This window comes from Cornus florida, unplaced genomic scaffold (genome assembly GCF_030987335.1).
Source record: "Cornus florida cultivar Cherokee Brave unplaced genomic scaffold, ASM3098733v1 CherokeeBrave_3.0.0_Hap2_Chr06, whole genome shotgun sequence".
In the NCBI taxonomy this organism is placed as follows: Eukaryota; Viridiplantae; Streptophyta; class Magnoliopsida; order Cornales; family Cornaceae; genus Cornus; species Cornus florida.
This window is the reverse complement of record NW_026775576.1, coordinates 65,733,296-65,760,776: the sequence shown is the minus strand read 5'-3', so window position 1 is coordinate 65,760,776 and position 27,481 is coordinate 65,733,296. Positions and strand designations below refer to the sequence as shown.

General features: G+C 32.8%; 3 protein-coding genes across 3 annotated transcripts; all 3 read right to left on the bottom strand.

Annotated features, from left to right (window-relative positions):
* Nucleotides 1–1,633: 1,633 nt before the first annotated feature.
* On the bottom strand, nucleotides 1,634–11,472 carry LOC132314222 (cytosolic sulfotransferase 6-like). Its single transcript, XM_059813113.1, has 2 exons — nucleotides 11,433–11,472; nucleotides 1,634–2,721 (listed from the first exon to the last, which is right to left on the bottom strand). Exons 1-2 carry the CDS (start codon nucleotides 11,470–11,472, stop codon nucleotides 1,832–1,834), a joined length of 930 nt encoding a protein of 309 aa, XP_059669096.1. The 3' UTR covers nucleotides 1,634–1,831.
* Nucleotides 11,473–14,326: 2,854 nt separating this feature from the next.
* Nucleotides 14,327–15,644, bottom strand: LOC132311793 (cytosolic sulfotransferase 5-like). The gene has a single exon (XM_059809895.1). The coding sequence runs from the start codon at nucleotides 15,550–15,552 to the stop codon at nucleotides 14,575–14,577; it is 978 nt and encodes a 325-aa protein (XP_059665878.1). The 5' UTR covers nucleotides 15,553–15,644; the 3' UTR covers nucleotides 14,327–14,574.
* A 1,631-nt stretch (nucleotides 15,645–17,275) lies between these two features.
* Nucleotides 17,276–26,486, bottom strand: LOC132311792 (vacuolar protein sorting-associated protein 60.2-like). Its single transcript, XM_059809894.1, has 7 exons — nucleotides 26,162–26,486; nucleotides 23,057–23,208; nucleotides 21,088–21,181; nucleotides 20,164–20,235; nucleotides 19,963–20,074; nucleotides 18,308–18,468; nucleotides 17,276–17,604 (listed from the first exon to the last, which is right to left on the bottom strand). Exons 1-7 carry the CDS (start codon nucleotides 26,228–26,230, stop codon nucleotides 17,551–17,553), a joined length of 714 nt encoding a protein of 237 aa, XP_059665877.1. The 5' UTR covers nucleotides 26,231–26,486; the 3' UTR covers nucleotides 17,276–17,550.
* Nucleotides 26,487–27,481: the final 995 nt, after the last annotated feature.

Genomic DNA, 27,481 nt, shown 5'->3' with positions numbered 1-27,481 from the left:
CTTCTATTGTATTTAGTAGAGAAGTTCCTCATGAAGAATGCAGTGTTCTGATCTCCTTCCTTTGGCCAATGAATTTGAGCTTTTTGTTTGAAGACCATTTCTTCAGCTAGGCATAGCTCAGAGAACTTATCAACCAACCCCTTCTCTCTAATTCTCAATTGATCATCAATAGGATTCTGGTCCAAGCTAGACTGACATGAATAAAGATCCTCTCTACAGGCCTGCACTCTAGATGAAATGTCACTATAGTCTTCCTATTCAACTACTTGAGTGGTCTCTTTAGAGCTCTAAGCTTTGGTACCAAGACGTTATTTTTACTCGCCCAAGTACTTGATCAGCCTAACTCCCGTGCCCACCTTAGCCAACGCACTCCCCTCGTGCGCTTACTAGTGTTGTAGTGGCCCTCGCCCTCTCCTCACTTGTCTTGCACACTCACACAAACTAAGACACTTAAGTTGGCAAGGAAAGAACACTTCTATTGCTTCAAAGAATGTTTTGTACAAGGCTAGTTACAAACTCACTCTAGAAGGCACTCAAGCTCACTTCTAGGACTTGATGGCTACAAAATGAAGTCCTACTTCTATTTATAGGCACTCTCATCCCTAATAAATGGCTAAAATGCAATCTCACAGACGGTGGAAATTGTTCCTCTAAAACTTTTTCCAACCTTCACTACATATCTTCAAATATCTACAACATTCTAGAACTCTCCATACTACTCCACACAACTCTGGAGAACTCTAGAACCTTCCACACACTTTCACAATATTCTACACATTTCTACACATATTTAATCTTCCACACAATCCTAAATAACTCCAGAAGATTCTAGAAACTCCTCTAGCCATGCAATTGCCATGCAGCGTCTTACTCAGTGCGAGTGTCGACTGCGTGGCATAACCTCCATAGACGGGGTGTGACAATATGCTTTGTCCAGATCAACCTTCGAGGTGCACCTAAAAGGGAGAAGAGAGTCCTTATGGTACCCATGTAACTATCAAGTTGTGAAAGATCATTGGTTACTTTCTCTTCTTTGTTATTGGGAGTTCAGTTGCATGTATCTTCATTGTATTCCTATATATATATTAAAAAAAGAAAAAAAATGGAAAAGAACCCAACCCAACCAACCTAGTCTCACTTACTAAAAAGAAATTTTTATAAAAAATATTAAATTGACGATTAAGCTCATGAACAAGCATGATTTAATATAAACCAAGTTGCAGTCTAGTGGTATCTCTTCTATACCTCTTCTATACCATTTGATGGTTCAAGTATCATTAGAAATAAGTCGTTGTGGGTTTCTTGCCCAAAAAAAAAAAAAAAAAAACACTTGGATTTAACATAAACAGAGGATACTTGACGAACATGCTAATCTTCGTTTTGGAACCATTTAATAGAATAGAATCCGGAAAATGTCAGCTGCCATGGATATAAGCTTCTTAAGGGCCATTTTGGTGTGAAGAATCTGAATCCATTTTTATTGGTTCCAGAAAATCATCAACATTCAAAGAGCAGATAAATTAATTAGTAGCAAATGGTCAACGAGAGCGACCGATATAGAAATATTTTTCACGGAGGAGGAGTTGAACTGATAGTATGAAGTAAAAAATTTGAAATAATAATAAAATCAACATTAACGAAATAAGCACTCATTGACTTAATTCCATATCAATACATCAAATTACAAAACAAGAATACTAATCTAATAAATTAGATTAGCAACTTTTTGTTCAAACATTTTCTACTCCAAATAACAACAACTAAGAAGTTTATTTGCCTAGGGCTAGTAATTAAAGCTTCAAATACTTCAAATTGCTCCAAATTTTTATGGCTAGAGTTCAAGGCCAGAACCTTGGAATTTCATCAAAGTAATTTGATCGAGGCACTCTTTCATCTCAGAAGTGAAGTTGTTCTTCCAATCCCCAACAACACCAAGCCTCAAGAATGCACTATTTGGAAACCCTGTCGAAGGCTCGACACCATTCTTGTTCACCTCCAAGTTCTTGAGCCTCTCCAAGCTACACCTCCACACCAACTTATCAATTTCCTCCTCCTCAACAAATGGTTTACCAAGAAATGAGGCCAGCCTTTTCAACTGTCGTTTTGGGTCACTTCTAAGATCCTCATACTTCAAGAATAGAATCTTATGAGCCATCTTTGAGCTCTCCATCCAATACTCTAACACATGATCAAAGAAGGACCCATAAGGGCAAACCCCATTACAAAAGCCCTCAAATGCCCTCTCAAATGGATACGGGCCTTGTTCAGGTGTCCTGCGAGTGTTCAAAAAATGCCACATTGACACCAGAGTGTCCTTTGGGTTCCGAGTTATGTAAACAATCTTACACTTACAATTCTTAATTGAATCTAGTAAGGCACTGCAAGGCAAGTGAGTATGAAATAGTCTAGGAGATGACATACCTGAGAGATTTGGTGAATGATTTGGTGTGTAAACCTGGACCTCTAAGGTTCTTATACACAACGCGGGAGTGATTTTGACAAGAGGGTCCTCTTCTTCAACATCATTAGCACCAGTTTGCCGTTGCATGATGCAGAAACAAAGAGCTTTGAGCCAATGTGTGCCTGTCTTAACATGAGACGCCAAAATGACATCGTCATCGCGTGCTTCAAAGTGTGATTTAATGGTTTTTGCAGCTTCTAAGTGAGGGGGTAGATACCAAAAACCTTCCCATTGATAGAGATCGAGATCTGTGATACCCCCTAATTTTGGAACACGGATTGATCAACTCCGCGCACAAAATCAAGGGATATCAAAACAATTTAAGTATTTAACAAGCACAGAATACAAAGATGAATAATAAATAATAAATAAACCGCTGAAGAAAACTAATAAATAAATATTACTTAATGATTCTCCAACAATTACAATTCAGAAATCCCATAACTCAAGGACCCCTTAAAACATTATCCAATAATCCAATACTATTTAAAAGTACACAAGATGAATAGACGAATGACAGTCTCCCAGCTGCGGATCCTCAACCTCGAGACTGGAACCTCTAATAATCTGAAAAATAAATCATGGGTTAAACCTTACGAGCAAGTTCACTTTACCAGGCCTCTGAAAACCAATAAGCAGATCATCTCTGATCAAAACCAAACCTAATAAAGTTTTAACTTTAATAAAGCACGATATACATGTCTATATATAATTATATATACTATACTAATCACATCCATTATTAGGTTTATTAAATTTCCATACCTATTAAATAATTATTAAAATAATATTCATACCTAGACCAATCTACCATTTCATTTTATAAAAACTCCTTTGACCTTAATCCCATCCTAGTCAGTTGTTTAATCATTTAAACAACAAATTATAATAAAAGAAATACTCTATTTAATCCCAACCCGATAATGATTTTAATTGTTTAAATCACATATCCAAAATCCAAGTTTTGACAAATCATCCACGTCTTCCCCAATATTATTTTATTAATGTAAACTAATACACTAACCAGTAAGTACTAAACTATTCTCATTTAAGAATATCTAACCCTAATCCAATCCATACATACAACAACCATAGATGATATTTTAATCATCTAACACATAATAACGTAATTATGCTTTGGCAAATCAATCATGCCGTTACAAATATTTTTATTTATATATTGGCAATTCAACCATGCCTCCATAAGTATATTTATTTATACATTGGCAATTCAACCATGCCTCCGTGTATGTATATTTATACATTGGCAATTCAACCATGCCTCCACAGGTATATTTATTCATACATTTAATTAGCAATTCATCCATGCTTTCCATATATGTATTCTATTCATACAAATATTTAGGTAATATATTTAATCATTTGACAATTCATCCATGCCCACACTTTAACCATGAATTAACTTTAAAATTAACAATACGCTAAATCATACATAGCCATCACATGCATATTATACGCATATCATTAATTTAACAACCAGCCTATTAAGATATGCCAAATAAGAATGATAATATTAATCATCTTAAATGATTTATATATATATATACCTACACATATGTTATTTAATGTATATATGTGTTTAACACCTTCTTTAATAATCCTTGATTATTTAAAATCAATATACATACATACATACATATATATATATATATATATATATTCATCCTTCCATACAACTCATAGACAAATTAAACTATATATACCCATATATAAATAATTATATATATATATATATATATATACACTTCCTTCCATAACAAATTATTAATTTATTATATTTACACAAATTAGTGCAACTAAATATGTCAGAAATAGTTTCCTTTAAATACTCCATATTGGTTTAAATAGTTTTCCGACACTTTCTCACTAAAACATAAATATCTCCTAGTAGGATGGGAATCTGATAATGAAATTGGTACCATTGGAAAGAAGACGAAAAATCCTTGAATTTGAGCTCAAGAATGACCCAATTTCGATTTAAAATGACTAAGTTATGACCGTTTTAATTTCTAGTGTCGAATTAGGCCAACATAGTTTCCCACGCGCGCCCACGTGCTTACTATGCACTTGCACGCGCTGGATTCAAGCCTTCTTGTGTGCTGATATTGGCTAAGCTCTTTCAGCTACCGTGAGCTCACCACACTGAATCCATCACTTCCTTTATGCCGCATCCAATGGTCATAAATGAGTGCGCAAATGAACACGCTCACACTAGATTATTTTCTATTAACTATAATAGATCTAAGGTCCAGATCAGCGAGTGCACCATCTTCTCATGGTCTGCAATACACCAAATAATCCCATAGTTGACCAGACCACTTCTATGGTCCAGATACACATGCGCACCAAAGTTTTATGCGCCGCGATGCACCATATCAATTCACATAAGTTTAATTAATCAAATGGCCCTAATTGGCGTATACACCCTATTATCCTACACCGCGCCGCACTGGATCAATTCTTTATTGTGCCGCCGCTCCACATGCGCCAGTTACCTAGTATATATATATATATATATATATATATATATATATATAATTATTTTCCTAACAAATAATAGGAAAATAAATCCTAATAAATTCCTAAAAATATCAGAAAAATTCCAGAAAATTACAGAACAATTCTAGAAAATAAAGAAACCATAATTAACTCTCTTGGGTCACAAATCCACCTATAGATTGATTTTAAAATATACATAACACCTATATATATCAATTAAAATCCAATAATCTAAAAATCAAATATAATAGTTTATACTTTTTAATTATTCCGATCTAACCATAATTTTTAAACAAATAAATTTAATTAAAGCCTTGATACTCAAGGTGAAATCCTTATGAGTTCTAAGAGGAAAGTTAGAGAAAACTCGCCTGAAGGTTTCGAAACGAAACCGACGCTTTAAGCTTTAATTATCTCTTCCAATTCTGACGTCCTCCTTTTCAGATCCGACCTCCTCCTTGTCAGCCCTTCTTCTTCCTCTCTCTCTGTCTGTTTTATTTTTCTAACGTGTAAAACCTTTAACCCTAAAGCCTTATGTGTATTTTTATACACCTTAAATTCCAAATCCTATTCCAACTAGTATTATGAATTAAAATAATAATCTTTAAATAATTTATATCTATAAACATATATATATATAAATATATATTCCTTCCATAATTAACTCATTAGTTAATTAAATCATATATACTTATAAATATCAATAAATATATATCTATATATATATATATAAATATAATTGATACAAAAGTGATCATTTAAATAATTAAATAACCACGGACCTTCATTAATTAACCCAATAAGGTTTCATACAAGCCCAAGACCACATCTTTTGGTCCAACTTTCCTCAAACCCAATCCAATTAATTTAAATAAATAAGATAATTAATTAAATACAGAAATTAAAATAACTAATTACATGAAGCACATAAACAAATAAGAATTTACAACTAAGTCATATAATACCAATAAAATCAACACACCAATAATTCAATCAAAAATCAACCACACAAACAATCAATCATCATACATAATCACGAAATATAACTTAATTAAAATAAGATAATTAATCTAACACTCAATAAAATAAAATAAATCATTGAAAAATAAAATAAAATAATTAATCCTAATTAATAAATCTTTTAAAATTATCGGGGTATTACATTCTTCCCCCCTAACAAACGGAATTCCGTCCTCGGAATTCACAAATCCATGAAATAAAAACTTTGATTATTTAATTTCAAATTTCATTATTCCTTTTATCCGTGTGGAAATTAACCCATCCACACATATTCATTATTAGCAGACACATCACGTAATTAGCTAATTCCATATTTATATAATTGATAAATATAAGTACACACTAGAGACTCTCACTGGACTAAAACAGTTTCAACCGGATAGTGGGTATCTCACGTAAAACGCACACAAAGGTGATTACGAGCCCTCCTTCTACCAGAGCCCACACATCCTTAAACCCAGCTACCCATCTCAATCGGCAATATACGCCTCCATCCTAACCACTGATCCTGAGACTCAAGCTTATATCATGGCCCATATATGTGTGTGTGTGTATGTATATATATATATATATATATATATCCATTATATCCACATAAAAGTAAACTATCCAACCATATTATTTCAATGGCATACCATCCAACTATTCCGTTGACCTGACACGAATAAGTAGGACTTAACACTATGGTTAATCCGTTCCCTTATAAATATATAGGTAGGACTTAACTTCTTTGGTTAATCCGTCCCTGAAATGCCACCGTCCCATACCGGTGTATTAAACCATACAATTCATAAATAAATAGGTAGGACTTAACTATTCCGTTAATCCGTCCCTAAAATACCTCCATATTATTTTGTTGGTGCATAAATCCATAAAACCCATACTTCAAAATTAGGGAAAGACTCAACGATTTACCAATACCTTCTAAATCGGTGTCTTACCATTTTCCTGATAAGACTCAATGATTTACCATTAGGACACACTAACGGACCGAATATAGAATACAATGAATCCTAAACTTAAGCTCTAAGTAAAAGAGTACACAACGCGGAAGTCACACAACGAAAGACACCCTAGGGACACTTGAACCTGGAGTGCTCTGATACCAACTGTGATACCCCCTAATTTTGGAACACGGATTGATCAACTCCGCGCACAAAATCAAGGGATATCAAAACAATTTAAGTATTTAACAAGCACAGAATACAAAGATGAATAATAAAGAAAAAATAAACCGCTGAAGAAAACTAATAAATAAATATTACTTAATGATTCTCCAACAATTACAATTCGGAAATCCCATAACTCAAGGACCCCTTAAAACATTATCCAATAATCCAATACTATTTAAAAGTACACAAGATGAATAGACGAATGACAGTCTCCCAGCTGCGGATCCTCAACCTCGAGACTGGAACCTCTAATAACCTGAAAAATAAATCGTGGGTTAAACCCTACGAGCAAGTTCACTTTACCAGGCCTCTGAAAACCAATAAGCAGATCATCTCTGATCAAAACCAAACCTAATAAAGTTTTAACTTTAATAAAGCACGATATACATGTCTATATATAATTATATATACTATACTAATCACATCCATTATTAGGTTTATTAAATTTCCATACCTATTAAATAATTATTAAAATAATATTCATACCTAGACCAATCTACCATTTCATTTTATAAAAACTCCTTTGACCTTAATCCCATCCTAGTCAGTTGTTTAATCATTTAAACAACAAATTATAATAAAAGAAATACTCTATTTAATCCCAACCCGATAATGATTTTAATTGTTTAAATCACATATCCAAAATCCAAGTTTTGACAAATCATCCACGTCTTTCCCAATATTATTTTATTAATGTAAACTAATACACTAACCAGTAAGTACTAAACTATTCTCATTTAAGAATATCTAACCCTAATCCAATCCATACATACAACAACCATAGATGATATTTTAATCATCTAACACATAATAACGTAATTATGCTTTGGCAAATCAATCATGCCGTTACAAATATTTTTATTTATATATTGGCAATTCAACCATGCCTCCATAAGTATATTTATTTATACATTGGCAATTCAACCATGCCTCCATAAGTATATTTATTTATACATTGGCAATTCAACCATGCCTCCACAGGTATATTTATTCATACATTTAATTAGCAATTCATCCATGCTTTCCATATATGTATTCTATTCATACAAATATTTAGGTAATATATTTAATCATTTGACAATTCATCCATGCCCACACTTTAACCATGAATTAACTTTAAAATTAACAATACGCTAAATCATACATAGCCATCACATGCATATTATACGTATATCATTAATTTAACAACCAGCCTATTAAGATATGCCAAATAAGAATGATAATATTAATCATCTTAAATGATTTATATATATATATACCTACACATATGTTATTTAATGTATATATGTGTTTAACACCTTCTTTAATAATCCTTGATTATTTAAAATCAATATACATACATATATATATATATATATATATATATATTCATCCTTCCATACAACTCATAGACAAATTAAACTATATATACCCATATATAAATAATTATATATATATATATATATATATATATATATACACTTCCTTCCATAACAAATTATTAATTTATTATATTTACACAAATTAGTGCAACTAAATATGTCAGAAATAGTTTCCTTTAAATACTCCATATTGGTTTAAATAGTTTTCCAACACTTTCTCACTAAAACATAAATATCTCCTAGTAGGATGGGAATCTGATAATGAAATTGGTACCATTGGAAAGAAGACGAAAAATCCTTGAATTTGAGCTCAAGAATGACCCAATTTCGATTTAAAATGACTAAGTTATGACCGTTTTAATTTCTAGTGTCGAATTAGGCCAACATAGTTTCCCACACGCGCCCACGTGCTTACTATGCACTTGCACGCGCTGGATTCAAGCCTTCTTGTGTGCTGGTATTGGCTAAGCTCTTTCAGCTACCATGAGCTCACCACACTGAATCCATCACTTCCTTTATGCCGCATCCAATGGTCATAAATGAGTGCGCAAATGAACACGCTCACACTAGATTATTTTCTATTAACTATAATAGATCTAAGGTCCAGATCAGCGAGTGCACCATCTTCTCATGGTCTGCAATACACCAAATAATCCCATAGTTGACCAGACCACTTCTATGGTCCAGATACACATGCGCACCAAAGTTTTATGCGCCGCGATGCACCATATCAATTCACATAAGTTTAATTAATCAAATGGCCCTAATTGGCGTATACACCCTATTATCCTACACCGCGCCGCACTGGATCAATTCTTTATTGTGCCGCCGCTCCACATGCGCCAGTTACCTAGTATATATATATATATATATATATATATATATATATATATATATATATTTTCCTAACAAATAATAGGAAAATAAATCCTAATAAATTCCTAAAAATATCAGAAAAATTCCAGAAAATTACAGAACAATTCTAGAAAATAAAGAAACCATAATTAACTCTCTTGGGTCACAAATCCACCTATAGATTGATTTTAAAATATACATAACACCTATATATATCAATTAAAATCCAATAATCTAAAAATCAAATATAATAGTTTATCCTTTTTAATTATTCCGATCTAACCATAATTTTTAAACAAATAAATTTAATTAAAGCCTTGATACTCAAGGTGAAATCCTTATGAGTTCTAAGAGGAAAGTTAGAGAAAACTCGCCTGAAGGTTTCGAAACGAAACCGACGCTTTAAGCTTTAATTATCTCTTCCAATTCTGACGTCCTCCTTTTCAGATCCGACCTCCTCCTTGTCAGCCCTTCTTCTTCCTCTCTCTCTGTCTGTTTTATTTTTCTAACGTGTAAAACCTTTAACCCTAAAGCCTTATGTGTATTTTTATACACCTTAAATTCCAAATCCTATTCCAACTAGTATTATGAATTAAAATAATAATCTTTAAATAATTTATATCTATAAACATATATATATATATAAATATATATTCCTTCCATAATTAATTCATTAGTTAATTAAATCATATATACTTATAAATATCAATAAATATATATCTATATATATATATATAAATATAATTGATACAAAAGTGATCATTTAAATAATTAAATAACCACGGACCTTCATTAATTAACCCAATAAGGTTTCATACAAGCCCAAGACCACATCTTTTGGTCCAACTTTCCTCAAACCCAATCCAATTAATTTAAATAAATAAGATAATTAATTAAATACAGAAATTAAAATAACTAATTACATGAAGCACATAAATAAATAAGAATTTACAACTAAGTCATATAATACCAATAAAATCAACACACCAATAATTCAATCAAAAATCAACCACACAAACAATCAATCATCATACATAATCACGAAATATAACTTAATTAAAATAAGATAATTAATCTAACACTCAATAAAATAAAATAAATCATTGAAAAATAAAATAAAATAATTAATCCTAATTAATAAATCTTTTAAAATTATCGGGGTATTACAAGATCATCCCAAAAGCATTGCTTGGGAAGTTGATCAAGAAAAGGCTTTAGAGAATCAGAAGAGTGCATGAGCAATGCTGTGTTTTCAGCATTGTTTTCCATGACCATAATTTACAAAGAATGTAAGATGCCAAAACTAAGCTAGATTTCAAACGTACAAGAGTTGTGTTTACATATGTGGTTGAGTGAATCCATTTTATACACATGAAAAGAACTGATAACAAGATATAAGTGGGGACCGGCATACATTGGAGTGGATACATATCAACCATACATTTCTTTGACAGAAATATTTGCATATCTATCTAACTCAATTATTATTGTTGTCTTCTTATATGGAGTAATTGGTATGATGAATGGTGCTCTCTATAGGCTCTCCACATTTAGTAAATGGTCTGTCATGGCTTTCCATATTTGTGGCTAGCTATCTGAGTAGGCTACCTTTATTAATTTTTTATTTTTCATTTTTAGCATCTTTATTATTATTATTTTATTTTATTTTTTTCATTTTCGACATCTTCTCTTATCTCTTTAGTCACTTTCGCGTACTAAAACTTTGTTTCTCTCTCTACCTATTATCTATCTTTCCAAAGGCAAACACACAAAAAAGAAATATAAAACGTAAACTTGTGTGAGGCCGATTACCTCGCTAGCTATCTACCTCGATGACGAGAGGGACTTTAAAACGTGAATTGTGGGACCCATCATGTGATGAGCACCAAACCAAAAAGGTTTGCCTGTCTACAAAGTGAAATAATAACCACAAAATGCATCATACCTGATACCCGTAGGTGATGAATTTGTTGAGTAAAAATGTAAGGTTAGTGTATTTAAATAAATTCAGATAGCTTTTGACAAGAAGGTCCTCATCATTACCTTCAAAAGGGAGTGCATTAAAATTTCCCACAGCTTCCATGGATGCCATTTTAATTAATGGTTCCACAAGAGATTGAACATTCGAAAGAGGACACTGCAACAAAATATTGATGTGGTATTGTGGTGGTAAAATTTTAACAGCAATTTAAAAAATATGTTGCTATTGATATGTTTGTAACAGCATTCTCAATAAATGCCGAATCTGACTGCTGTAGCAACATGGGCCCATATTTTATTTTTCATTTTTGTTGTTCATTATTCATTTCTCATTTTCTCTCTCTACCCCGCTCCTAATGGCTTATCATTCTCTCTCTACCCCCGGTCATCAATATCGGACTTTAAGGACTTCAAGGCTATCAGTTCCAGATCACTCTCTTTTTCTCTCTCTTCTTTTAGCACTTTTATTTTAGAGAATGAATATGGTAATTGTGCTTTGGCTGTAGTGGTGAAGATGATAGCTGTGATAGTGTGAATACGGCATAGTGATTGAGATTCCAAATAAGATAGAAGATATTAAGGTTGAGATAGATTGAATAAAAGTATTGGCTAATTATAGTAAATTAATTATTAAAATTAATATTATTAATTATAATTAAGTCTGATAAAGTAATAAAGTATAATTGACTAATTGAGTTTTGGTCAGTTAAAAAATACTTAATTTTGGAGTGCATGAGATCATGATTTTACTCATCAATAATTATTAAAAAAAATAAATAAATAAAATTGTGGTTGAATGTGTTGTAATAGATGTGGGGAAAGGAACCGTAAAGTTATAAGAAATTATTAGGTGGTCCTGATCTATTTAATATTTGGTGGACTAATTCAATAAAAATTCTCCGATTATAAAACTTTGTAATTTATTAACACTCTTATGGGACTATTTTTTCAATCTGCAATTTATTAACACACTCTTATGAGACCATTTTTTTAATCTGAAAATTTATATTTAACTAATTCATCAATTATTAATGAACTAAAATCATTTAATAATTTTTCGTAAAGTTATTGTCCTCTTACACGAGAAATTACCATTGGATAAACCATTACATTCCTCTGAAATTTTCAAGTACATCAAAGCAATGTTATTAAGTACTCCCCCGGTTTCATATTTAAAGCCCACTTTGGGGAGGCACTCATAAAATTTTTAATATAGAACTGAAGTAGTATTTGATAAACATCACAGCACCTTACACGTTCAAGTGTAACTTCCATTATTCTAATATGCCACAAGCAACAATATTAATATTAGATTGATACATCAGAATATTTTTTATTCTTAATTTAATGGGGTTGAATTTTCTTTAATAAAACCTTTATTTATTGTGATTTATTATAATTTATTATTGTGTTAATTCGTATCATTATTTGGCCAAAAAGTTATAAATAAAGCATTAAATTTTGGGATTGGCAAAAGTTGACACGACTCGTCAACATAATTGAAACATGAGTTTGGGTTAATTTTAAACGAGTTTGGATCATAAACAAGTCAACACAATTAATTCGTTTGATTAATCATCTCGTGTTTGGGTTGAGGGGATCAACCCGTCTATACACGTTTAACTATATATGTCGTTAAAAAAAATTATTTAAGTTCTAAAATTAATATATAAACTTGTATCTTATAATTTAATCTTCTTAAATTAGAAACTATTTAGTAATTTGGTTGATTAAAACTTATATTTTTTTTAGTATTTATTATTTTATTGAGTAGTATTAATAATTTAAATTTTTTTTTTTTTTAGTAAATAGGTCATTAAACGGATTACATGTGTAACTTGTTTAATAAATAGGTCGGGTTAGTATTGAGAGTTTCTGACACGATTATTAAACGGGTCATGTTCAGATTGAACTGTTTAATATAATACCCTTAAATTGACACGGCACGATTACGACCCACGAACACAAATTACCACCCCTAATTAAATATATGGTCATATTTCATTTGTCATGAGTAAAAAGAAACACTTGTCTTTACATATCTCTTATTTCTTCCGCATAAATTTCACTAATATTACCATGTGTTCATTGACAATGAGACGTGGAACATCTTCCTAAGGTCTATAATGTGGAAGAAATTTCAACTTTAGTACAGAACTTAATATGTCTCTGAATCACAAAGGCTAATTTTCTTACTTTATCAAATTTAACTTTATTTTTATTCATATTATTGTAATCATATTGTTATTATGTTCAAGTATAGTTTACCAGTATCAATGTCAAATTTATGTTTTGAAATTGAGTATATAATATTCATTGCAATTCTTTCACTCATAATTGAAAAAATGATATTCGTTGCGAACATGACCCTTTAGAAACTATTTGTATTTAGGAAGAATCGATCATGATATTTGATATTTCATGAGATATCGGGGTCAGGTCTTTTCTAACTAAGCCAACCCCTTATGATGAAATTTATTTATTTTAAGTATTGTATTTTTTGTTACTGTTATGTTTTGAATTTATATTATAAGATTTATTTTTTTGAACATGTGAATTTATTGAATGAGATATATTTGTATATACTTAATTGTATATGAATGAAATATACAAAATTCCCCAACATTGGGTTCTCAATATAGCAGGATTAATAATGCTTTAATTCTACGGTTATTATACATATAATATTGGGGATGTTTTTCATTGATGACTATCAGTTTCATATTGGAGTTGGCCATTTATCAACAATTAAGCAATTAAATAAATGAGAATACTTAGCTATTCATCAGTGAGTACACATTTCCCTACTTTTTCAAATCAACCATTAAATAAACGTATGTTGTGTTTTTAGGTGTGAATTATTTTATTATTAAATGTGATGTGTTATTTTATTATTGGACCAAATAAGGGTGAATAGCTCTACTTACAAGTAAGTAACTAAGCATTATTCATGAATAAACTATACACAACCATGGTACTACTATTATTATTATTATTTTCGGTAAATAAATTTATTCAAACAAAGGAAACTGTAAAAACAAGGCACAAGCCATTATTCAAACAAGGAAACTGTAAAACACAAGTACACATGCACTTATGGATCCTTTACCCCTAACATGACTTGAACAATCGATTTTGTACCATCTAGACTAATGTCCGTTAGGTGACTGAAGAAGCTCCACATTATTATTGATCGAAAACGTAATTATGTCTCAAATTCAAGGCCAGATCCTTCCAATTTCATTGAAGTAATATGATCAAGTTGATCTTTCATCTTAGGAGTGAAGTTGTTCTTCCAATCCCCAACAACACCAAGCCTAAAAAAAGAACTCTTAGGCAACCCCGTCCATGGACTCACTCCATTCTTGTTCACCTCCATGTTCTTAAGCCTCTCCAAGCTACATGTCCACAACACCTTATCAATCGCTTCTTCATTCACAAAAGGCCTCCCAAGAAATGAGGCTAGCCTTTTCAACTGTCCTTTGGGGTCTCTTTTAAGATCTTCATACTTCAAGAATAGTATCTTGTGAGCCATCTTCGAGCTCTCCTTCCAGTACTGTAACCCATGCTCAAAGAAGGGCCCGAAAAGGTGAACCCCGTTACAGAAGCTATCGAATGCCTTGTCGAACGGATACGGCCCTTGTTCAGCTGTCCTGAGACTGTTGAAAAAATGCCATGTTGACACCAAAGTGTCCTTGGGGTTCCGGGTTATGTAAACAATCTTGCACTTGGAATTCTTGATTGAATCCGGTAACGCGTTGTAAGGCAAGTGAGTGTGAAAGAGTCTAGGAGATGACATACCTGAGAGATCAGGTGGTGCGTTTGTTGTGTAGACTTGGATTTCTAAGGTTCGTACGTAGGAAAAGGGGTGTTCGTCCACAAGAGGCTCCTCGTTGTCGTCGTCGTCGTCGTCGTCACTTTTAGCACGTTTCATGATGCAGAAACAAAGAGCTTTGAGCCAATTTGTGCCTGTTTTCATAGGGGATGCCAATATGACATCGTCGTCGCGTGCTTCAAAGTGTGATTGAACGGTTTTTGCAGCTTCAAGGTGCCGGGGTACGTACCAAAAACCTTCCCATTGGTAGAGATCCAAGCCTTCCCAGAAGCTTTCCTTAGGAAGCTGAGCAAGTAAAGGCTTTAGTGAAACAGAAGAGTGCATGAGCAGTGACTTTGTGGTTTCCATGAATTAGTAGTAGTAATTTAGCTAAGAGTTTAAGGTGGTGATGACCAAAGCTAGCTAAAAACATCAACAAGGGTAGTCTTCTATATCACGTGGTTGAGTGAGTCCATTTATATCTCGGGGAAGGGTAGTAAAAAGTTGAAATAGAGTAACAAACCTATCTTTGACTGAATATCTATTTACTCCATTACTATCTCTGTTTCATATTAGTTTCCGTCATCTCATTTTTAGATATCCAAAATTAGTTGTGAGTTTGGAAAGTCGAAACAAATAAGCCTTATCTATTTACTCAATTAATTGCATGTTCCCATAAAATCTCTAATTTTTAAATATGGATATCTATTATTATTTTCTCACATAATCGATGATAAAACTACCTTATCTCATATTAGTAGTCCATTATCTCATTTTTAATTGTCCCAAATTATTTGTCCACTCTGAAAAGTCAAAAGTAAATAAATCTTATTTTTACATCATTTTCTTTTATATTTTCAAAACAATTTTAAACTTGATAACTATGCATATTTAAATTAAAAAGAATTAATTAGTAATTTAAAAATATATATATATATTAATTACATATCCTTTTACAAACTCCAATTTTTAAACATGAACATTTAATATGGCTCATTAGTTAGGGAACCACTTTGATTTTGACAATATACTCTTTTTCTTTCTTTCTTTTTATTTATGTTGACAAAATATTCAAACGTTAGGAAATGAATTCTGCAGACGAATAATTGATGCTTTATTTTGACAAAATATTCAAACGTTAGGAAATGAATTCTGCAGACGAATAATTGATGCTAATAATGGACCCACACTAGGCGCAGACGAATAAATAATTGATGCTAATAATGGACACGAATAATTGATGCTAATAATGGACCCACACTAGGCGCAGACGAATAAATAATCGATGTTAATAATGGACACGATACGTGCAATATCAACGTAGCTGTGTACCAGTATGTTCCCCACTAGGAATATAAAAATTAGTTAAAGAGTTAATAATATTCAAGTTTCAATTAATTTTTTAAAAGTTACCTCTGGCACGGTGTCCTAGTTTTTCTCCACCTTCCTACCTTTTCTTTTTTGGTTTTTTTCTTGGCAAACCCGAGGACTCCAATTACCGATATACCCATTCAAATCAACCAATAATTTGAAGTTCTAGTTTTTCTAAATTTGTAATACTCATAATTTGAAGTTAGTTTCTTCCCTCGGTTTCAAAATAATCTTCCCTCGGTTTCAAAATAAGTTTCCGTTTTAAAAACTGTGACTTAAAAAATTTGAGGAACTATTAAATATTAAAATAATATTTTTATACTTTCCGCCTTAAACTTTAAATCATATTCAGCATTAAGCCATGTCTTAAATGTATCAAGCAATTATCGAGAAATTACCTAGAGGTAATATGTGGTTGCATTCAAACTGGAGCAACAAAAGAATTTTGTCATTAAGCTATTCTCTTAAAATTGACCTAAAACACCTTTTTTTTTCTCCAAAATAATCTAGGATTACCACTGTTGTAAAAAGTCTTGGATGGTTGTCTATTTTGGGCAGCTCAAAACTTAGCTTAATATTTGACATATTCTCGCATCAAACCCCTAATCCAAAAAACAAGAATTAATTGTCCAACCTCATCCGGGTTGGACTTGATTGGTAAAATGGGCCTGCATCTTGGGAATCAAGCAACTCCATCACAAACATCAGGTGAACACCAAAATTCAATAAATTTTTTTTGGAAGGTGAAAATTCAATAAATCTTCATAAAGAACTATTAACAATCTACAAGGCCCACAGCTGTGCTTTCATGAAATATAACTCGAATTATTTGAAAGGAATTAACCACCCTCCCATATTCATACAATCAGTATAGTAATTGTGGTTAAAAATTCTGCACACTATGTTTACAACGGCTTACCCGCAACATGATCAATCATCCTAAACAATGAACAAACTGACAAGAGACTGCAAATAATACTTCAGCCAACTCCCCCTCTAGCCGCGAATGGATGCATGAGGAACAGCAGGTAAACCCATTTCATCCTCAGCCTGTCATCAGATTGGCAAATGTAAATTACATAAAGATACAGTAAATGCACGACTCCACGGGAGATAGATATGTAAAAATACACGTTCCATTGCTCATTAGACTATATATTATTGTGGAAACAACCTTTGAACCCCAAAAAGTTGATGAGATGAATGCATTATGTAACAATGACCTGCAGATTCAGTTTAGACGGGTGTGTTACCCAGACGTACCTGTGTCAACACGACACGCTGTGGGTATGGATGAGTCCGGCACGCACACAAATCAGACAACTAGATCTTCCAATAGGAAGAAAAACTCAAATGTGATAACAAAGAAGTGTTACCTGTTTCTGAGATAGATGGAATCTCTCTTTTTTTCACCATATTCTATTTGATTTTGGATTACCATTGAGCATATTTTTCCTGTGTAATACTTTTATGTAACATATATTGTTTTTTAAGTGTGCAAGATGTGTTTACATATTTGTATCCAAGTTTTGGATGCATTTCAAGCCGAATATGTCCCCTACCCCTACGATTTTGGACTTAGTCTGATATTTAGACACGTAAGTATGCATACCCAATACAAGTACAGGAGTCCAAGTAACATAGTTTGATGGAAACGGCCAAAACTTGCAGGTCTTAAAGAATCATTATTTCCATTTTCGTGCACTCGTAGCAATTGAATAAACATCTTCGTATATCAAAAAAAAAAAATTACCTGGGTATTGGCTCTGCCAGGTGGAACTGCTGCATGGCCTGTTGGTGCCGAGGGCAAGTTGAGTTCTGATTCCAGGTCAGATTCCTTGTCAGGTTGAAGATATGAAGGCACCCCATCACCTTCAGTCTCCATTCCCATATCTGCTTCTAAAGCATCAAGCTCTGCATCACAAAAGCAGGAAGGATGAGGAAACAGCATACACAAAACCCAACATTAACATTCTGTGGCAAGGAACCTTATTTTATTGTGGACACTTTTGCTAACGAACTTCTATGCTTTCAAAGAGAACTTATATGGCATATGTAGCTCTTTTTCTCATGTATATAACTAATATCATAAATGGCTACCCCCTCTCACAACTAGTTAAGGAGACCTTATACATACATACATACATACATACATACATATATATATATATATATATATATATATATATAATTGTATATATCTCTTTTGTAATATATATAATATATACATGTATAACTGTGTTACACTCCCATTCCCATCAAGCTATCTGTGTCGACAAGATAAGACGCTGGATATTGGGTAGAGAGTATGTGCCAATAAAACCCAAAACAGACACCTCAATTCTGATGGAAAAAGAAGTAAATACTCAAATTTGATAGCAGAGAAGTCATCTGCTTCTCACAAGAGATAGATGGCAACCCTTTTCATTACCACATGACATTTAATTTAAATTCTAATTTGCATAAATCCATAAACTATTATAGGCATATAAGGTATTTTAATGTGCAATCAGTGATAAGGCAAGGAATTAATTCTAGTTTTGGACAATAATAAGATAAAGACTTCTGAACCAAAAATGATGAATGCAAAAACTTAAATATTGATTGGTACTATTTTAGCTTAATACTTGCTATTTCATAGACAAAAACAAGATTATATAAAAAATAAGGTTTCTAGTTTTTCTTTTTGGTAGTGGCAGCTGGCAGGTAAGACGCACACACGCACACTCACTAGTGCCCCAAAAGAGACTTGAACCCTTCAATTTTTTCTCTTTGTTTTTCTTCCTTCGGGAGAGATTGAGAAAGCCAAGGAGAGATCGATGAACAATTGGAGAGGACTTCTACAAGTTGAGAGACAATTCATAGTAACAAGGGAGAGAGTTAGAGCCTAGAGGAGGGGTTTGTTAAAAACGAGAGAAAATAGAGAAAAAGAAAGGGTTGTTTACAATAAAGAATAAAAGGGTTTGTCAGAATTTTGAAAAGTCCAATTTTGGAATGACCAGTATATATATAATTAAAATTAAAAAAATTGAGTAGGTGTGACTGCTCCCACTATGCCCCACCTAGTTCCGTCTCTGTGTGTAGCACTTGTCTAACTACCTGTACATAACTTTTGAACACATTACAAGTTGAATCCCCTTATCCTGAGATTTGGAATCCAGGAAAAATCCAACACACATAACCCGTAAACGTTACACGTAACTAAGTTCATGTAACATAAGGGTGCACAAAAAATAAATTTAAGCCTTTGCTTCCCACGAAAAGCATGAAGCACTAAGATTAATTAGAACTACTACTTTTTCTTTTCGTAACAATCTCCATCATATATCTTTCTCTTCAACATCTATGTTTACATATGAAACATGTTATTTTAAAAAACTATTAATAATATATCACATTTTCACTTACCGCCCATGAGGTCTTCCTCATCAATGTCATCAGGAACACTGTAGCTTCTACCAAGAGACTCTTGAATTTCATTGCTCACGTCCATTAGGTCCATCATCTCGTCTTGCAAGTTCTACAGATAAATAGAATCAACTACCCAGCATTAGAAAATTTCCAACGGAAGTCACAATGGAATGGAAAGAGCAGTCAAAAAATACAAACATCAACGTCTTCAATCTTCACAGTCTTCATCATCCCTTTCAACTCTTTGTTTGCTGATTTTAGAGCTGACATCTGGAAAGAAAGCAACAAAGTTGGTGAAGAAATTAAATAATTTATTTATTTATTTGATTCCCAAAAAGTGTCTCAAGGACACTTGTCTACTTATAAACTGAATATAACATGGAGTATGAGAATATCTACAATATGGATGAACCATGCGTTTCGGGGGAGGGAGAAATCCCTCCCCCATGACCAATGGGTTGTCCCCTAATTCTCATGAGATAGGCAGCAGGTTACAGAATATGCTCCACCTCACATGCATTAAACTCTTTACCCATGGGGCACTACCAAAGAAAACAACTAATTTAGATTTTAGGATGAATATCTTGTAGCCCCAAACTAATCATACTCATTCTAGCCAATGTGAGTCTCATTTGAATCGTCCACACTAAAATTTATCAGGAGAGCATAATCATCTGGGCCCATGTTGAAGAGAGTCCCATTATAAATTAAGGGCTGGAAAGTTTTTGTCTAGCCCCTCTAGGAACAAAAAATGGAAGGATGATTGAAATCATTAGATCAAGCTTATTTATGCCTTCACTGATTACTGATAAGCCCACAATTGTTACACCTGCATCCTGAATTTCAAGAGTATCAGATCAGATTATGGTCACACATTTTTACTCAAGCATGTCAAAAGCCCATCCCTGCCCTCGCACAACCTAGATTCCAAGAACAAGAAAGTAATGACTAATGAGGTAACCGTATTGCAGAATTTTCCACTTACACAACTATCATGATAGCCTAACATTTCTTGGTTGTAGAAGCCAAAAACTTGGAGGAATCCAAAGAGGTTATAAAGTAACTATTCAAGAAAGTAATAGTTAAAAAAGAAAACACATTTAAAAGCTACCCAGAACATACTGTTTGCTGAGCATCTTTAATTCCCTCGGCAGCAAATGAAACTTGATCTAGGTTGAAAGTCTGATTGTAAAGCATATCACGTTGTCCTTCATACCTGTACAGAAGTGAAAATGGGGTTGCATATATGTGACGGACAAATACAAGAAACAAATGTGCATGCATGAATGCGTATGCGCAAGCGCGCGCACGCATACCAATTGACCAAAGCTTTATAGATTAAGCTGTACAAGGAAATATAAGAACTCATTTTAGTAATTCCAACAAAGTGAATTCAACCCTAATGTAACCAGATGGTCCAAATAATAAAATTCTATCAATATTCAACCCTAATGACAATATTGGTTCCACATGGTTATATCTTGCAGGTTCATATAGCATGAAGTTACATGAGGTAAACATGAAAAAGTTCATTAAGTAATTAAGGTTCAGAATCAATTTATAATATTATTTTGAAGAAGTGAAAGGTCATTAGATTAACTTAAATACTTCCAAAATTGAATTTCACGAAATATGATTGAAAAATCTCAGCCGTATTCATTGCTTATGATACATACAAGACGAAATGTTTTGCCTGACACAGTACGTATCACCAATACATGTCTTATTTGAAATGCATAATACACCATGTTGTACAAAGTAATTTGCATACAGTGTGTGTGCAATATTTGATTTGTTTTGAAAACTTTAAATAAAGTGATTTTCTTAATACTTATCACACAATTTTTCTGAAGACCACTTCAAGAGAATCAAAATCTTCCAATCAAAGAAGCTCAAATAAAAAACTGGAAACTCTATTTCATTTTCTTTTACAGAATTCTCTCCAATTACCGATATCCAATGCAAATTACTATTCTCTGTAAACAGTCCAAAACAGGCGCAAAGAAAGAACAAATTTAGAGAAGAAAACCTTGCAGATGGTTCATTTCAAGGCGTGGGACCTTGGATCCTGCCTAATCAAGTTTTATTAATACTTAAGTCCCTTTTTACATTTCTTTCAGGATACCATGTTGATTGATTGTTTACTTTTAATTCTACTTTAGGAGTCGATGACAGTTTTCTTCAACTTTAGGAGCCAATGGCAGTTTTTTTCATTTCTAAATTTTCTCAACACAAGCTGTAATGGTGATGAATGATTCTTTTTTCAGGTTATGGTGTTTGATCATTACAAGCAATTGTTTTAGTAGTTCTAAAATTGGTTTTTCTGGTCAAAGTTTCCAGAGTCTTTAAAATATAAAGCTGAAGTCCAACTGTCATTAGAATTAGAAGTACCTAGATAGCTAGAAGTTTATACATTTCTATGTAACACCTCAAAAATGAAGAAAAACTTTCAGGAACTTTAAAGCAGTTGTGTTTTTTTTTTTGGATTCTGTGACGCAATTCTAACAATCAGAGTATGATGCCATGCCTAATGATTACTAGGATGTTCTTCTACTAATACTCTTTTTTTTTTTTTTTTTTTTTTTTTTAGCTTTTCAATTTTTGCAACTCATAAACCTTTAAAATATACAACCACGCCTTGTTAATTTTTACCATATTCTATTCCCTAAATCCTGCTTGACATGATCAACCTTTACCCAATCATTCAACCTTAGCACACAAAAGGAATGCGAGGTAACCCTGTTGCTCACAGTCCTTAACCTTCATCTTTCCATGCATGATTGAACCCAAACACTTTCTCATCTTACATCGTTACAACCCTAAATTGTGTAATTTTCAAACCTTTAGCCACAATAACAATAATCAACCTCAAAACCCTCTTCATTGCTGTCCTACATCAATTTTAATTTGTCAAAGAGTGTTTCTTTGCACTTTTCCAGTTTTCCCACATTACCCTCTTTCTTTTTGAATATTAAAAGCACATTATTAAGTATCTCTCATTGCATGCGAATTTCAACAAACCTAAAGTACACAGTTGGCATACCGTGAATCTGTTAGTACATCTATAGGAAACATAAAGAAGATGACCTACATTCTTTTTTGCTTGAGAACCCTCATAGCTCTAGCTTTGACAGCTTCTTGAGCAGGACCTGGTCGTGTCTTTTTGATCTGTTCTTTATATCTAGCAAGTTCACCATCAAGCCTTTTTATCTTCTCATCCACTGTTTCACCTCTTTTGTTTATCTGAATAAATAAATAAAATAAGAACATAATTTAGACATTTCTTCAGAGTTCAGAGTGATAAGCCATGGGATTACAAAGGCAAGAAATAATTAAATCACAAAGGAACATAAACAGAGTGAAAATGTCATTCAAAAACTGCTTCGAGTGACATGAATACAGTAAACGAAATTTCAAAAGGGAAAACAATATTATAAGCAATTATAATATTATTATTTAAAAACAATCCCTAAACAAAGGGTAAAAGAGAAGATCTTTTCCAACTACTGTTAGAAGAAAGCAGACTTACAATTTGAAAAGTGAAGAAAATTTATGTGCAGATATTGCAGCCGAGGAAGGATATTCCTTTTCAAAAAAAAACAAACAAGCAAAGAAAATTCTTCCTGTCTTCTCCAAGATTTTTCATGCATAGGAAGCTGAAAAGGTGAAAATCAAAGTGGTCCATAGTCACTCCACACGGTTACCAAGGTTTATAGATTATAGGAACAATTCTCTTACAACACAACTAATATGGATTGTCCAACCAAAAAATCAGTCCTTTAGTACAGCTCTTTTTTTTTTATAAGTAGTACAGCTCTTAAGGTTAGGCTTAATTAAAAAAAGCTTCATTTCTTGATATGAAATATTCATGGCACAGATTGATTAATAATACCTCGAAATCCAAAGTCATTGTAATAATGTGTTAAAAGGGAGGGTTCAAAGGGAGGATCAGGTTAAGTTTCTTGAGAATAGAGGCTAAAGTGTTAGTTGGACATCTAAAGGGAGGATGGGGTTAGGAGACGATTTTTATTGTTATCAATAAAAAGTACCTGGAAAACCGAAGGTAAGTGGCAATATTGAGTTTATTCAAAAAAAATATATCATTTTTTGTTGTGCCTGGACCATATGGTAAGAAGATCAAGAGTAAAACTAATGGCGGTGTTAGGGGGTCCAAGGAAATGCAACCGCCGCCCCGCGGGGGGGGGGGGGGCACTAAAGTGCTAGTTGGACGTCTAAAGGGAGGATGGGGTTAGGAGACGATGATTTTTATTGTTATCAAAAAAAAGTACCTGGAAAACTGAAGGTACGTGGCAATATTAAGTTTATTCAAAATATATATATCATTTTTTGTTGTGCCTGGACCATATGGTAGGAAGATCAAGAGTAAAACTAATGGCGGTGTTAGGGGGTCCAAGGAAACGCAACATTTGAATCAAATTATTGGTGCAATGTTCCAAACACATTTTCTTGGCCATTGCGCTTTGTCATTATAAAAGGAGATGGACCTTCCATCATTCTGGGTCAATTTCTTCAACCAGTATCTAATGTAGGCAACTCATAGATGAACTTTTCATCCAAGAGTAGGGTTCCTTCATACTCTTATTTGGGAACTCTTTAGTTGGACGTCTAAAGGGAGGATGGGGTTAGGAGACGATGATTTTTATTGTCATCAAAAAAAAAGTACCTGGAAAACTGAAGGTACATGGCAATATTGAGTTTATTCAAAATATATATATCATTTTTTGTTGTGGCTGGACCATATGGTAGGAAGATCAAGAGTAAAACTAATGGCGGTGTTAGGGGGTCTGAGGAAACGCAACATTTGAATCAAATTATTGGTGCAATGTTCCAAACACATCTTCTTGGCCATTGCGCTTTGTCATTATAAAAGGAGATGGACCTTCCATCATTCTAGGTCAATTTCTTCAACCAGTATCTAATGTAGGCAACTCATAGATGAACTTTTCATCCAAGAGTAGGGTTCCATCATACTCTTATTTGGGAACTCTATGCCTCATTATTCCTCTTCTCCCCATGATAGGTTTTATACTTCCACTTCATTTTTAGAAGGAATAAGAAAAATGATGTAGTTTTTAAATTTGATTTCAAGACAATTGCATTTTTCTACTTTATTATACACATTTTCTTAATAATAGAGAGAGCTAGCCATATGATTCAAGAATTATACATTTAACAGCCCTTTGAAGACTATTGCAATTAAAAAGTAAAAACTCCCACATAAAAGCTAAAATTTGACACAGACAGAAATACCATGTTTCAATGTGGACACCAGATCTCAACATTGGCAGTCCCTAAAAATCAAAATAGAACACAAACAAACATATACATTTATCTCGCTAAAGTATGTCTACATATTCAAACAAATCATAGAAGATAACAGTTAGCAATATTAACTACATAGAAAGGTTTTTAAGAAAAGGCATAACACCCAATAAGCATCGGCACGATTGTTGGAGACAAGGACTCGACGTCATCTCAACATGTCTGACATGCACTAACAGAGAAACAATACATTTCACGATTAAGCTATCCTTACATGTGAAGTTAGTCTTCAATCTTAGATTTTTCGCTAGTCAAGACTCAAGTTTATCAAATTATTCAAGGACAATGGTTAGCTTTATCTCTCAAAGATTTAAACATATATCAAATTATTCAATATTTGCAACAATTTAGCACCAAGTCAACAACCATATACTTTGTCAAAATTAACATTGTGCATAACACAAAAAAACATATATTGGGTTTCCAAACCAGCAATGCCCCGATCAATGTAGATGCAGGTACCCATTTATACACCTGAGAAAACATGTACAAACTACAAAATCATAGATTGTTGTATTTGACAAGCAAGACAGTCTCAACAACAAGCATATACCCAGAAGCAACTTCACATCGAAAAATATCAAATTTATGCCTCTTAACAAAAATGCACAACTTTCTCTGCTCATCTACACGTCAAAGATTATATACATATGCATGACCTTAATCTCCAATATTGGGCTCTAGAACACAAAAAATCATAAGATATGCCAATCGTTAAGAAACACCCATATGAGTATCATATACGAACCCTAATTTGAACACATAAAAAATTTCACCAATTCAATTGCAGTAACAATAGAAACAATAAGTGAATATGAGTGTGTGTGTGTATATATAGAGAGAGAGTGTGGACCCGATCGGAGGCGTCTTGAACGGAAGGAGGGGGTTCTTTGTCTTTCTTAATGCCGAAGACTCTCTTCATCTTTATTCTTCTTCTTCTTCCTCCTTCGTTGTGATTTGGAGAAGGGTCTTATTGATTGATCGATCTGATGATCGGAGATCCAACCGCTAGAGATGGTTTAGATGATCGAATTGTAAAGTCGTCTCTCTGACTTCGTTTACAAGGAAACAGAGAAAGTAGCTTTCCAAGTTAATAGCGCGGATGATGATGATGATACGAGAGTATCTAACAGAGCAGGCGTGTCCGACACGAACAATGGAAATAATCTAGGCCAAGCCTACCATTGCTTTTAGATAATTATAAATAAAGTCCTGCTATTTATGTCGACAAATAAAAATTTATTACTTTACCGTGGATCTCCTTTTAACCTATAAGGTAATTAATTATTTTAATTTTCATTTTAATATAAGTATCTTTCATCTTAATATAATATATTTGTACACGATTAAAAAGTTTCAACCACCATATATATTAAATTATACATATCCACATGGGTAACAACTCTGGAGACATTTTAAATTGTATGTCCTATATATAATTAGATTGTGTATACCATTCATCTATTACTTTCATTGACATTTATTAGTTGATATAAGGATCAAAACTAATTATTTATATAACTATAGAAACGAAAACAATGAGAGGTGGGTGTGGTGTGATAGTCCAGTGGTAGGGTGTTGGTACAGCGTGCTTGTGGCCAAATGTCCCTATCCCATATACATGTCAGGTCCAAAAAACAAAAAAAAAAAAAGAAAAATGAGAGTCATAGAAAAATAAATATTATGGAAAACTGAAAAGATATGGATGGAAAGTAAACATATTTTATGGAAACAAACTAGAATAGTTTTAAGTTGGAGTAATAAAGTTGTCAATAATATTATTTTTTTTATAAATATAATAAATAAATATTATTAACAAAACAAAATTGATAATTTTTTTATATAGTTTTTTTTTTCTAATTGTCCAGTGAGTCTGGTAAATTAAATTACTACTGTAACTTAATTAAAAATATATTATAATTTTTTTAGTTGTATTTTTTATTTTTTATTTTTAAAAATAAGCTTTGAACTGTCCTATGCATGTTTCGCCTTATCGACCGGTTCATAATTCTTTTTCAAAGGTCCGATACTACTACATACATTTATAAATCGATCAGTTCAGCCGATTTATACCCATATTCGCCCGAGTCCGTTACACAACGATAGCGATCGATGCCGTTACTGTGAAACATGACCCTATGTTAGTACTTTAGAAAATTAATTCACTGAAATT

What these genes read in the sequence shown, in the direction of transcription:
- LOC132314222 (XM_059813113.1), bottom strand. Translation starts at nt 11,472, where the DNA reads ATGGAAGCTGTGGGAAATTTTAATGCACTCCCTTTTGAAG. An exon ending in TAATGCACTCCCTTTTGAAG is followed by an intron (nt 2,722 to 11,432) that starts GTAATGATGAGG and finishes TTCCAAAATTAG; the next exon opens with GGGGTATCACAGATCTCGAT.
- LOC132311793 (XM_059809895.1), bottom strand. Translation starts at nt 15,552, where the DNA reads ATGGAAACCACAAAGTCACTGCTCATGCACTCTTCTGTTTCACTAAAG.
- LOC132311792 (XM_059809894.1), bottom strand. Translation starts at nt 26,230, where the DNA reads ATGAAGAGAGTCTTCGGCATTAAGAAAGACAAAGAACCCCCTCCTTCC. An exon ending in TTCAAGACGCCTCCGATCGG is followed by an intron (nt 23,209 to 26,161) that starts GTCCACACTCTC and finishes TTATTTATTCAG; the next exon opens with ATAAACAAAAGAGGTGAAAC. An exon ending in TTAAAGATGCTCAGCAAACA is followed by an intron (nt 20,236 to 21,087) that starts GTATGTTCTGGG and finishes CTTTCTTTCCAG; the next exon opens with ATGTCAGCTCTAAAATCAGC.